We start from the raw sequence: 14,314 nt of genomic DNA, 5'->3' as shown, positions 1-14,314 counted from the left end.
TGGACACACCTTCTCATTCAAAGAGTTTTCTTTATTTTCATGACTATGATTATTGTAGCTTCACACTGAAGGCATCAAAACTATGAATGAACACATGTGGAATTATATACTGAACAAAAAAGTGTGAAACAACTGAAAATATGTCTTATATTCTAGGTTCTTCAAAGTAGCCACCTTTTACAGGTCCTTCTCAAAATATTAGCATATTGTGATAAAGTTAATTATTTTCCATAATGTCATGATGAAAATTTAACATTCATATATTTTAGATTCATTGCACACTAACTGAAATATTTCAGGTCTTTTATTGTCTTAATACGGATGATTTTGGCATACAGCTCATGAAAACCCAAAATTCCTATCTCACAAAATTAGCATATCATTAAAAGGGTCTCTAAACGAGCTATGAACCTAATCATCTGAATCAACGAGTTAACTCTAAACACCTGCAAAAGATTCCTGAGGCCTTTAAAACTCCCAGCCTGGTTCATCACTCAAAACCCCAATCATGAGTAAGACTGCCGACCTGACTGCTGTCCAGAAGGCCACTATTGACACCCTCAAGCAAGAGGGTAAGACACAGAAAGACATTTCTGAACGAATAGGCTGTTCCCAGAGTGCTGTATCAAGGCACCTCAGTGGGAAGTCTGTGGGAAGGAAAAGGTGTGGCAGAAAACGCTGGACAACGAGAAGAGGTGACCGGACCCTGAGGAAGATTGTGGAGAAGGGCCGATTCCAGACCTTGGGGGACCTGCGGAAGCAGTGGACTGAGTCTGGAGTAGAAACATCCAGAGCCACTGTGCACAGGCGTGTGCAGGAAATGGGCTACAGGTGCCGCATTCCCCAGGTCAAGCCACTTTTGAACCAGAAACAGCGGCAGAAGCGCCTGACCTGGGCTACAGAGAAGCAGCACTGGACTGTTGCTCAGTGGTCCAAAGTACTTTTTTCAGATGAAAGTAAATTCTGAATTTCATTCAGAAATCAAGGTGCCAGAGTCTGGAGGAAGACTGGGGAGAAGGAAATGCCAAAATGCCAGAAGTCCAGTGTCAAGTACCCACAGTCAGTGATGGTCTGGGGTGCCGTGTCAGCTGCTGGTGTTGGTCCACTGTGTTTTATCAAGGGCAGGGTCAATGCAGTTAGCTATCAGGAGATTTTGGAGCACTTCATGCTTCCATCTGCTGAAAAGCTTTATGGAGATGAAGATTTCATTTTTCAGCACGACCTGGCACCTGCTCACAGTGCCAAAACCACTGGTAAATGGTTTACTGACCATGGTATCACTGTGCTCAATTGGCCTGCCAACTCTCCTGACCTGAACCCCATAGAGAATCTGTGGGATATTGTGAAGAGAACGTTGAGAGACTCAAGACCCAACACTCTGGATGAGCTAAAGGCCGCTATCGAAGCATCCTGGGCCTCCATAAGACCTCAGCAGTGCCACAGGCTGATTGCCTCCATGCCACGCCGCATTGAAGCAGTCATTTCTGCAAAAGGATTCCCGACCAAGTATTGCGTGCATAACTGTACATGATTATTTGAAGGTTGACGTTTTTTGTATTAAAAACACTTTTCTTTTATTGGCCGGATGAAATATGCTAATTTTGTGAGATAGGAATTTTGATTTTTCATGAGCTGTATGCCAAAATCATCCGTATTAAGACAATAAAAGACCTGAAATATTTCAGTTAGTGTGCAATGAATCTAAAATATATGAATGTTAAATTTTCATCATTACATTATGGAAAATAATGAACTTTATCACAATATGCTAATATTTTGAGAAGGACCTGTACTTTGATTACTGCTCCACACACTCTTGGTATTCTGTTGATAAGCTTCAAGAGGTAGTCACCTGAAATGGTTTCATGTTGAAGGTAATCTCATTGGTTACTGCTTTTGGTTTTGGAAACATCTGTTATAGCTGTACCTTCATCCTGTCCAACAGAGAGCTTTCCTTAAATGTTCTGCTGGATTACTGAGGGTCTGGGTCGATGAGAATTTGGTTCACGAACAGTTCATCTATCCATGCTAATAATTATTTAAATAAAAGTCACCAGTGAGCCTATTCACAGCCACTTTATACAGACCTAATAGACTGATTTTTTAAAAGATGAGATATTTGATTAGCTTTCAGTTTTAAATAATTGCTGCATTTATTAAACAAATTGATCAGCCAACAAGTCACACATTTGCATAGGAACATATCCTGAGTGTTTCTGCAGATAATGAGGGAGAAATTTTAATGACTGCTGAAACGGTCGGCCATGTTTCAACAGCTTCACTCTCAAAACTGGAGGACATTTGAAAATGTCACTCAGGAAACTTTGAAAAGGTTAAACTACTTCTTTATGTATGTGAACTAATTTGCAGCAAATTAGTAAAACATTAACCCAGAAAAAAGGAAGTAGGATTGTAACCTTTTTTTTCAGTCTAGTCAGTTAACTTCAGGTTGAGCGTCTAGTATTCAGTCTTCCTTTAACTCAATACAAACATTTAGTTTATTTCTGCAGTGTTGGACGGACAGATGATAGATAGATAGATAGATAGATAGATAGATAGATAGATAGATAGATAGATAGATAGATAGATAGATAGATAGATAGATAGATAGATAGATAGATAGATAGATAGATAGATAGATAGATAGATAGATAGATAGATAGATAGATAGATAGATAGATAGATAGATAGATAGATAGATAGATAGATAGATAGATAGATGAAATACACCAGAGTACAAAGGTTACAAATATGTTTTAGCTACCAAACTGGATTCTGATTAATCCATGAGAACGAATTGGACAGAGGAGGCCAATAGATCAAAGTGTTGCTTGATTTTAGCTACTCTGTTCTCAAAGGCAATAATTAGGGTCTTCCCCTCCTAGTAGTTGCCACAGAGCCGCTGTTTGATACTATTGATACAGTTTATCAAGGAGGGCAACTTTAAGTATTCAGCTGGCTTAAAAGAACAGTAGAGCTAAATATAATCGACATAGAAATGGCTAAGACATCAGAAAACTGCCTGATTATTTGGCTAGGGGGAAAAAACATACAAAAGAAAGAGAATAGGTCCCAAGACCAAGTCCTGTGGTACCCCACACAGCAGGCTCTTGGTGTCTGACATGATGTGGTTTGCAAAAACACTATATGTTCTGTCAGAGAGATGAGAGAGAAACTACTCTAGAGTCACCCCGGATAGACCAACTACATTTTTGAGCTTGTTAATCAAAATACTGTAAACAACAGTGTCAAATGCAGATGTTAGATGCAGGAGAACCAGACTACAGAGTAAGCTGACATCAAGACATGTCTAGAAAGGTTGAGTAAAGCCGTTTCTATGGAGAAAAGCTTACATGTTTTCCCATAAAAGAAATGAACTTTTCTGCCACCACTTTTTTAAGATGCTTACACATTAAATGTATCCCTGAGATATGACTGTACTTTTTAAGCTGTGTAGGATCCAATTTACTATTTTTAATATTGGCTTAACAGCAGCATGCTTGCAAGAACTTGAAACCACACCTGTTAAAAGTGAAATGTTACAAATTTCTACAAGATAAGGCCCCATAGCACCTTTTCAACAACGTAGTAGGGACAATGTCGTTTGGACTGGTAGATATTTTCATTTTATCCATTTTGTACAAGCATTAAGGCCCTACAAATGGACAGGCAATGGGAGAGAGCTCATTTAATTGGACATACTCCTAAGTCACAGTACAGACCATTGAAAATCAGGACAGATGGGGTGGTGTCATGTGTTGTCACCCTAATTTCAGAATTGCATGAGGAACCACAGTAGGTCCATAGTTCCTTCTCTACCCAGACAATTTAGAATCTCATTCCAGTAATACAGGTAAAATTCCCCTTGGTCCTTTATTTTCCATTAAATTCATCTAAATGTTTGAAAATTAACTTTCATCCTTTTTGTTTTATTTTTTTATGTCATTTTTGTTTCTCATTATTCATATTTGGCTGATAAATATTTTACATAAGCATTCAATGTAAAATTCAACCTCAGCCTGGCTCTGTTGGAGCCCTCTGTTCCTCCTCCCTGTAGCACCTGCTCAGGATGGGGAATTGCATTTTTCTTTTTACTGAAGTGTACATTTAAATCTACCTCTGTGGGTCACCAAAAGGTTAAATTGTAAAAATAATAATGTATTTAAGATGCTTTTATTCTGAAATGGTACTTCCTTCTTTGATTGGGTAAAAAATATATAAATATTTAACATTTAGTAAAATTAAATTTGCAAGTTATTTGGTTAAAATGTCTTGTAAGTACGTATCACAAGTTTAATGGATATTTTTGAAATGACCGTTCATTTCAACAGAGCCTTTGACCTTTAACCTCTGAGTGAATTTCCTGTGTCACAGATTTCAGCGGAACACCGGCTGGAGGGGAAGCTCTGCTAGCTTGTTGGTTCCGTTACAGCTGCCGATGGAGAAAAAACTACGCCATTTAAACGGTATTTATTGATCTCGACTGCTGCTGTAACGATGAATGATATATTAACAGATTAATTACTGAGCTGTAATTTCTTCTTCTGCGCTTATTTAGCTAACAGGTTAGCTAGCTGCGCCTTGAACGCGAGAAAGATTCAAATAGAGTCATTAAAAACATAGTTTCTGGTCAAATCAAACGAAGTTTGTTATTATTAATGCATTGAATGTGATGATCGATTAATTGAAGATAATTTAGGAAAATATCAAATTAGACGATGTTTGTGGGTACAAATGAGTAATTTCTCTGCATGTTGGGAGGGGAGCAGCATTTGCGCATCACCTTGAAGTTCCTTAAATAAGGATATTATCTGATCCTGGCACTGTTAAAAATTCTAGAAAATTAGATGGTCCTGGATTTTATATCTGATAGGATAGACCAGTCTGGTTGGAAAATCACGAACCCAGCGATCAGAACCAAGATGGCAGCTGCCAGGGTCTGACTGTAAAATCTGTATTTTAATCTAAATGATTGTTGATAATTTCGGACAGTAATAAGATAAAGTGTGAGTTTATGCACCTCCAAGGTCCTCCAAGGTCAGCTCTTTGCTGAACTCTTTGTCCTGTTTCTTGAAGAGGGTTCAGGGCCCGTATTTCCAAAAAACCCTAAAACTAAAAGTAGCTCCTAGTGACGTCATTCTAAGAAAATCTCAGAGGTGCAGGAGATTCAGGTGACATTGGTCACAACATCAGTGTAAAAACTGTAATATGATATAAGCTTAAAACATAATCTCCTTTTTTTAGTGAAGGAGCAGTGAATATAACTCACGTATGCAGCCAATTTAGGCTGAAAATGCAGAAATTTATGAATAGATAATGCTTGAACTCTAAAAATGTGACAGATTAAATTACTGCTCTTACTGATACCGGCAGTTCTGTGAAATTCTAGTCTTGTGGTTCTGTGACTGGGGATCACCACTAACCAGTACAGCAGGGGTTCAATTCAGTTTATTTATATAGCACCAATTCATAACACATGTCGTCTCAAGGTTCTTCACAACAGTCAGGTTCATACATTCCTATTAATCCTAACCATTGAACAGTTCAGTCAGATTCAGTTATTTATTCAAATTGGATAAAAAGTTTTTCTATCTAAGGAAACCCAGCAGATTGCATCCAGTCAGTGACTTGCAGCATTCACTCCTCCTGGATGAGCATGTAGAGACAGTGGACAGTCACTGGCGTTGACTTTGCTGCAATCCCTCATACTGAGCATGCATGTAGCGACAGTGGAGAGGAAAAACTCCCTTTTAACAGGAAGAAACCTCCAGCAGAACCAGAACCAGGCTCAGTGTGAGCGGCCATCTGCCACGACCGACTGGGGGTTTGAGAGAACAGAGCAGAGACACAAAGAGAACAAAGAAGCACTGATCCAGGAGTACTTTCTATGGGAAGGAAAAGTAAATGTTAATGGATGTAGCTCCTTTAGTCGTTTCATCTAGAAAGAAAGAACAGATAAACTCTGAGCCAGTTTTCAAGGTTAGAGTCTGAAAGAGAGAACATAGAGTTAGTTACAGTAGAAGCTCAGTCAGTAGCCATGTCTAGGAGAGAGAAAGGGTTAAACACTAAAAGACAGGACCATGTGGATCATCTGTAGAAGGTGAACATTAAGTTGTTGCCAGCAGAAGCTTGGACGATTCCCCTCTCCAGAAAGGTGTCACAGGTAGACACGGAGTCAGGCCAGGTGTAGCTTCTAGGAAGAGAAAAGAGAGAACAAAGTTAAAAACTGAAATAACAGCAAATAATGTAAAATTGTAGAGTAGTGTGAGAATGTAGCGAAGAGGGTGAAAGTGGTCATTATGTCCTCCAGCAGCCTAAGCCTATAGCAGCATAACTACACAGATAGTTTCAGTTCAGATTATTTAGTTAAACGGCGCTTATTTACAACAATGTCGTCTCAAGGAACCTCACAAAGGGTCCCACTGATGGTCATTGTTCTACTAAAAACCACAAGGATTGGGATACCTCTCTCTGTCAGACTGATTATAACCATTGGAAAAGAGAAGGGGTCATACAGGTAGCAGAAATGTTGGGTGTACCTCTCAAACATCTAACAGCACAACATACACTTGTCTTTGAAAGATTTTCTGCTTCACCTATGTTTTACAAAAAGCTGTGAATATTATTGAGAGAAATTATTGACTTTGATGAAAAACGGTAATGCCCAACATGTTCATCCAGAATACATCTAATCACGGTCTGATCACCCTCTCCTAACGTAGATTTCTGCGGATTAATCGTGCTCCAACATCTCCAGGCTCCTCCAGAAAAGATCACACCATTTTTTTTCCACTTTCCTTGTTCCAGGTCTCATCTAAAAAGTAGACCAAACACAGGGTTGGTTCTGCTAGCGAGCAGGGTTGATTCATGGAATAGGTTACAGGGATAACTTGGATCAGGGTAACCGCTAACTGGCTTTCTGAAACTGAAAACCCAGGGTATCCACATACTTACCCCAGAACCTACTGTGAGTTTTCACTGAAGCTGCTTTCTGAAACGGGCCCCTGGTCTACATGTCACTAATCACACCTTCAGTATTTGGTTTCTTTGTTCATGGCTGGATTCTTTCATTGCTCTCTCCCTGGCTGTGTTCTGATTGTCCTTTACTAAGGTTCTCATTTTCTTCCTTATTAAGTCTTCTCAGCACCATGTTCCCACTGATGTCTGCATTTCAGTCATTTCAGCATCAGTTCATAGCATAGATATCAAATTACAGCCCTGCTTTAGTGTAGTTTCTATCCGACACTTCTTTATCAGCCTCCTGGGTTTTCTCACATTGTCATGGTGCACATTGCACAGCATGCAGAGATCGACCATGTTTTGGACATAATTGATGCAAATGTGGGTGTTTTCATAAATCAATCTAAACAAATGGGAACAAACTGCATCCTTGTGACAGCCTGCTGGCGACAAAGAACCTAAAGATCCAGTTTAAAACTGGTTCTTTGCAAAGTTTTTAAGTGTCATTAATCAGACCCATCCCTTAGGTTTAAGATCTTTTTTGACTGTATGAAGGATTCATAGTGAATAGCTAAGTGTTTAACAAATAAACAATCGTCTAAAACGATCAGGTGCTGGACTGAGAGTAGGAGGAAAAAGCAATCAATGTCCAGAGCAAATCTCTAAAAAGACCTTCTTTGAAATCTTGGAGAAGTGCTGATGAGAAGAACGTTTCAAAGTTACAAAAATTATTTGAAACAAATAATAAAGAAATGAGGGCTAAGAGCACCGTCATTGCCTAAATCTCCCTGTTCTGTTTGTGGTAGGGTCCAGCAGAGCCTGTTGGCCTCTAACTAAAGCCCGGCTGGCTGTGGCGGTGGCAGTAATAATAACCAGACCCCCTGGAATGAGTGGCCGAGAGCACGCCGAGGCTTTGGGTCGCAGAATGAGGAGGAAGGATGAGGCATGGAAGGAAACAGCTCAGGGGCTGCAGCAGGAGGTGCTGAGGTTGAGACAGGAGCTGCTGATCTCCAGGGCAACACCAAACACAAAGAGCAGCATGGAGACTGCAGGTGGGTCTTTGTTCCTGCACACAGGTCCCAGAAAATAAGAATGTAATTGGTCTAATGATAAGGTACCAGTTCTGTTTCTGACTGATCCTGGGTCTGTTTAATCAGTGTAGTGACCAGCAGTCTGTTTCTGCTAAAGTTCCAGTTAATCAAAACGTACGATGACTGAACTTTAGATTAAACGAGTCCTACTTGTTTTCCGTAGGTTGCATTTAAGTCTGCCTCTCGTCAGCGGGAGGTTGGACCAACAGTACGGCTGCTTTTATCTGTTTTCACTCAGGACATCCATAATTGGTAACAGAATGCTTGCGCTGTCTCACTTCAGAAAAGCAGATGATGTTGATATTATTACATCTTGCAAAGGTTGTATCAGTTGTGATGAACCCACATAATCCTCACTCCTGTTTCGTTGAACATTTCATCCAGTTTATGTAAAACATAAGAAAACACTCAAGCTTTGCTAGGCATGCATGGAGTCTGTGCCCTTACAGGTAACACAGTCCTGGTGGTATGGTTAGGGCCCTTCTGCAGGGCCCGCAAGGCTGCAGAGAGAGAAAACAGTGCAGACTGTAAAACTCTGCTTGCACTGCAGTAATTCTTCTGAATAAAAGATGGTTAAACCCATGCTGCATGAAGGACCGAGACAAGGGAGTCAGTTTTGTTTCCAATACGCCTTTTTTAGTTCAAGCTCAACTCCTACAAGTTGCTTCATCCTGGATGCATTAAATCTGGCTGAAAGGAGCAGTTTGTAAAATGATTGCTTGGACGTGAGGCTGAACTGTGTACCATGTCTTTATGTTGCAGATGTGATTGAAACTCTTAAAATGCTGTTATTAACTGGAAGAAACCTCCATGCGAAGCAACTCTATAGAAAACCCCACATGATGGTGCTTTTATGTTGCATTTTCCTCCTTTAAATCTAAATGGCTACAGGGAGACATTTATGAGTCTGTGCTATTAAAGTAAAAATAAGGTTTATTCTTTCTCAGAATAATAAATGTCAACACTACAGGCTTGATTTAAAGGCCCAAGATTTGTTTTTAGAGACTTAGAACCGCCCCGCCCCAAAATGAGAGGAATATTTCTGGTCCTGTGTGTGTTTGAGAAGCAATCTGAATTCAAATGTGCATTTGTATGAAAATGGCTGTTGCCACATTACTCTATCTCCTGCTCCTGATCGAACCTCTCTGCTGTCCTTTATGTTCCCTACGCAGCACCATAGCAACGAGCATTTTCTTCCAGAGAAAATCACAAAGAGGAAAATGTGAGAGTGTAATTTTGTCCAATTTTCCCCTCAGTGTGGGAAGTGTTTCTCAGGCGGGGTTTGATGTTTATGATTTTGCATGTAAAGAGTAATTTCAGTTTGTGAACGGAGCCGTAAAGGAGCAAAATCAAGACACTGGGATGTAACATTTGTGCTTTATGAGACACCAGACGCTGTTCTAACCTTCCAAGTCAATTGTGAACGTCGACTTTGTCACAGTAGTCTGATCCAGGGGATATTATTGAAAATGATGGACTGTCATGATGTACACTGCTCCAAAAAATAAAGGGAACACTGAAATAACACATCCTAGATCTGAATGAATAAAATGTTCTGACAACAAAATCACACAAAAATCATCAATGAAAATCAAATTTATTAACCAATGGAGGCCTGGATTTGGAGTCACACACAAAATTAAAGTGGAAAAACTCACTAGAGGCTGATCCAACTTTGATGTAATGTCCTTAAAACAAGTCAAAATGAGGCTCAGTATTGTGTGTGGCCTCCATGTGTCTCTATGACCTCCCTACAACGCCTGGACATGCTCCTGATGAGACGGCAGATGGTCTCCTGAGGGATCTCCTCCCAGACCTGGACTAAAGCATCCACCAACTCCTGGACAGTCTGTGGTGCAACGTGACGTTGGTGGATGGAGCGAGACATGATGTTCCAGATGTGCTCAATCAGATTCAGGTCTGGGGAACGGGTGGGCCAGTCCATAGCTTCAATGTCTTCATCTTGCAGGAACTGCTGACACACTCCAGCCACATGAGGTCTAGCATTGTCCTGCATTAGGAGGAACCCAGGGCCAACCGCACCAGCATATGGTCTCACAAGGGGTCTCAGGATCTCATCTTGGTACCTAATGGCAGTCAGGCTACCTCTGGTGAGCACATGAAGGGTCATGCGGCCCTCCAAAGAAATGCCACCCCTCACCATTACTGACCCACTACCAAACCGGTCATGTTGAAGGATGTTGCAGGCAGCAGATCTCTCTCCACGGTGTCTCCAGACTCTGTCACGTCTGTCACATGTGCTCAGTGTGAACCTGCTTTCATCTGTGAAGACCACAGGGCGCCAGTGGTGAATTTGCCAATCCTGTTGTTCTCTGGCAAATGCCAAGCGTCCTGCACGGTGTTGGGCTGTGAGCACAACCCCCATTTGTGGACGTCAGGCCCTCATACCATCCTCATGGAGTCGGTTTCTAACCGTTTGTGCAGACACATGCACATTTGTGGTCTGCTGGAGGTCATTTTGCAGGGTTCTGGCAGTGCTCCTCCTGTTCCTCCTTGCACAAAGGTGGAGATAGTGGTCCTGCTGCTGGGTTGTTGCCCTCCTACGGCCTCCTCCACGTCTCCTGGTGTACTGGCCTGTCTCCTGGTATCGCCTCCAGGCTCTGGACACTACGCTGACAGACACAGCAAACCTTCTTGCCACAGCTGGCATTGATGTGCCATCCTGGATGAGCTGCACTACCTGAGCCACTTGTGTGGGTTGTAGAGTCTGTCTCATGCTACCACGAGTGTGAAAGCACCACCAACATTCAAAAGTGACCAAAACATCAGCCAGAAAGCATCGGTACTGAGAAGTGGTCTGTGGTCCTCACCTGCAGAACCACTCCTTTATTGAGTGTCTTGCTAATCGCCAAAGATTTCCCCCTGTTGTCTTTTCCATTTGAACAACAAGATGTGAAATTGATTGTCAATCAGTGTTGCTTCCTAAGTGGACAGTTTGATTTCATAGAAGTTTGATTTACTTGGAGTTAAATTGTGTTGTTTAAGTCTTCCCTTTATTTTTTTCAGAAGTGTATTTTATGGAGTAATTAAAGGATCATTGCATGACAACCCAGCTGATGGTCACATGAAACCCGTTTTTATGGCCTGGTGTTTTGAAGCTGCATACAGGGTCTCCCAGATAAAGCTCAGTTCAGTGTCGAGCTGCACGTTTTATCTCCTTTAGCCTCTTTATTCAGGCTGAAAAGAGGTGGAAATAAGAGGACAAATGATCAAAAATCCTCCTCTTTTATGTATAAAAGCATCTGTTATGGGCAGCCAGGGCTCAGTACTCCATCAGGACCAGTCCAACTTATTAAAGCATCCCTAAGGAACAGACTGAACCCATCTTGAGCCTTCTTTTCCTTCTTTCGTCTGTTTGTTTTATTTCCGGTCTTCCCGGGGAAAACTGCAGTTAATGTGAGGAGATTAGGAGATGCTGTGCTCTGATGTTTTTGACTGGCACCAGAAGTTCATTCATGTTGGTGCATTTGTTTTTTTGTCTCGAGTGAAAGCAGCTAAGGGTGGCTTGCTGGGAAGGTTGGAGCATCTGGAAAAACATTACAGAAGCTTAATATTAGTTGGCTTGATTAATTCCCAAACCAGTCTGGATGTGTGGTTGGGATTTTTGTCCTGTTGGACCACCTAACTGTGGCCAGAACTCCCTGCTCAGATGAAAGGAAGCTGTTCATTAGGTTCTGGGACCCAGTGCATCTCCATTTAAAATAAGAGTTGTCTTCTTGCTAAGGGACGGTTCATGAACAATCACTGGGGATGTGTAGATTTATTTAAGACTGTATGTATACTTTTAAAGCTGTAAATAAAAATGTGCTCCCGGCTGTTGACTTTTAAATAACATTTTCTAAATCATTAAAGGTGTGAAAATGTAGAGAAGTTTCTTGTTTTGATTTTATTTATCTGCCTGTTCTACTTCTCTTGCTAAACTCGCTGTAAGCTTGATTTTCTGAACAATTGAGGCATAATTGGCCGATTTCATCATTATTTGTTAGTGACAATAATAAAGATCCACAAACTAAAGGTGCTAATGGAGCCTTAAGATGAACAGACTTGGGTCAAAACAACTTATTGTCATATAGCAATCTGCTGCCGATGAAAGGGTCACCTACTTATCTCTTATTTGTAATTGTTGCTTGTATTTATGTATGTTTGTACTTATGCTGCTGTTTTGTTTATTTAAGAAATGATTTTTCAATATTAAGGGCTACCTCATGCTTTACATGTGTATTAAGTACTTTGCAAAGTTCATTTCAGCTTCACTATTTAACTGTGAATATTTTTTGGTCTTCACTGCATATATATTTTTACACATTTCTATATTTTATCTTTTCATTGTTAGATTTAGCTTTGTTATACTTAGTTTTCTTTTTAGTTTAGTATTAGGCTTCTTAACCGGGACCTGAGTCTGAATTTCATACGTTAACATGTAAATGTGAGCTGGTATGATGAAAAAATTCCTTTAACCCTTATTATAAGGTTCATATTGTTTTTACTCAGCCAGTGTTTCTGGGTCTGGTGGACCCGTTGCATTTTGTGATTTTTAATGCCTCACAATCAAACACTTAATTAAAATCATGATATGAGTGGAAACAAATTTACAATTAATTTACATTAATTATATCATTTTTCCTTCAGTAAATAATGACAATGGGTCCCACAGAACCGAACACCACACAAGGGTTAATGCTTGGATTTTGGTTTGTAGATGCGTGTTAGAGGTCTATTGCCCATTAGGACTAATAGTTTTCTGATTCTGATGCAGTATTTTGAACACAAAATGAAACTAACATACTGTAAATATAGTAACAGTATCATAATGTACAGGGCTGTGTTTTTGAGATATATTATTTTATCCATATACATCCAGCTATGTTTGTCCTTCAAGCAGTGGTCGCAATTATGTTAGTTCCAGGAAATAACATTTTTACCAAAATCTATTCAATAAAAAACGTTTTTTCCTGTTTGCAATCTTTCAGATGAGACCATCGTGGTGGACATGTCACAGGATCTTTTTGGTCGTGAAAGTCCAGTTTGCATTGCAGAGTGTGACTCAGAGACGCCTGACCTGCTCCAGGAGCCTCCTCCTCCTCCATCCAAACACCAAAGGGATTCTCAGAGGGACGCGCTGCTTCCTCACATGCAGTTCCTGCAGTCTCTTTGGTCTCTGCAGCGACTCGACGGCAGCAGCAGAGGTGTGGAGGCTTTATGTTTGACTCCTGAGGGGGACGGGGGCTCAGTGGTGGCAGAAACTATTTGCCTCCTCCTGGACTCTGTTGTGGTTGCCTGTAAGGAGCCCCCAGTGCTGCCACTCTCTGACCTGGTGCTGCAGGCCTGCCAGGTGGCATCCCGAGCCTTGGACCTCATCTGCTCACCGAGGTGGCCATCTGTGGACTTCATGAAACGCGTGGAAGAGCCGATAAGTGAGCTGACTCAGATCCTGCTTCATAGCAAACATCCCAGCAGGGTGAGTAATGTTTGCATGCATCTTTTCACCATAGCTGTGGAGGCCACCTGTGCTGGTGAAGGATCTTCACAGCCAGAGTAGAACAGATGGTCCTTTCAAGCAGAAACACCAGGACAGGAATTAGAGAAGGAGAGGGAACATGATCCTAAAGTATATCTTATTTTATAAAAATGTTCTGTATAGAATAGAGCCATTATGACTATCGGTTCTAGTTTGTTTCAGAATGATAATTTTTCCTTTGCATCACAAAACTCATTTGTTTGATCAAATTGGAGTTCTGCAGAAATGAAAAGTTTTCCATAGCTTTTCCTAAAGGTGGGATGGACTCTGAAACTGGTTCAGCGGGGAACCAGTCAGAATCTGAGGATGCTGGAGAGTCAAGGATTTTGATTTTTTTCTTGGTTTTTTTTACAAATAAAAAACTGAAATGGCATTGTGCAAAAGTATTCAATACTGAATCAATACTTTGTTGAACCACCTTTTGCTCCAGTTACAGCTGCGAGTCTTTCAGGGTATGTCTCCACCAACTTTGCACATTTAGTGACTGATATTTTTGCTCATTCTTTGTAAAACAGCTCAAGCTCAGATTAGATGGAGAGCGTTTGTGAACAGCAGTTTTCAGATCTTGCCACAGATCCTCGATTGGGTTTAGGTCTGGACTTTGACTGGGCCATTCTAACACATGAATATGTTTTGTTTTAAACCATTCCATTGTAGCCCAGGCTTCATGTTTAGGGTTGATGTTCTGCTGGAAGGTCAACCTCTGCCTCAGTCTCAAGTCTTT

At 40.8% G+C, this 14,314-nt stretch overlaps 1 protein-coding gene across 1 annotated transcript in view; it reads left to right on the top strand.

Annotated features, from left to right (window-relative positions):
* The first annotated feature begins 4,361 nt into the window (after positions 1 to 4,361).
* mei4 (meiosis-specific, MEI4 homolog (S. cerevisiae)) overlaps positions 4,362 to 14,314 on the top strand; it is a 72,567-nt gene continuing 62,614 nt past the window's right edge. Inside the window, exons 1-3 of the mRNA XM_047387481.1 lie at positions 4,362 to 4,466; positions 7,767 to 8,012; positions 13,043 to 13,530. Coding sequence (XP_047243437.1) covers positions 4,439 to 4,466; positions 7,767 to 8,012; positions 13,043 to 13,530 — 762 coding nt within the window. The 5' untranslated portion in view covers positions 4,362 to 4,438. The remainder of the gene's footprint in view (positions 4,467 to 7,766; positions 8,013 to 13,042; positions 13,531 to 14,314) is intronic.

The sequence above is a fragment of the Girardinichthys multiradiatus genome, chromosome 15 (genome assembly GCF_021462225.1).
Source record: "Girardinichthys multiradiatus isolate DD_20200921_A chromosome 15, DD_fGirMul_XY1, whole genome shotgun sequence".
NCBI lineage: Eukaryota > Metazoa > Chordata > Actinopteri > Cyprinodontiformes > Goodeidae > Girardinichthys > Girardinichthys multiradiatus.
Note: the sequence above shows the minus strand (reverse complement) of the source record. Positions and strands in the feature narration are given on the sequence as shown.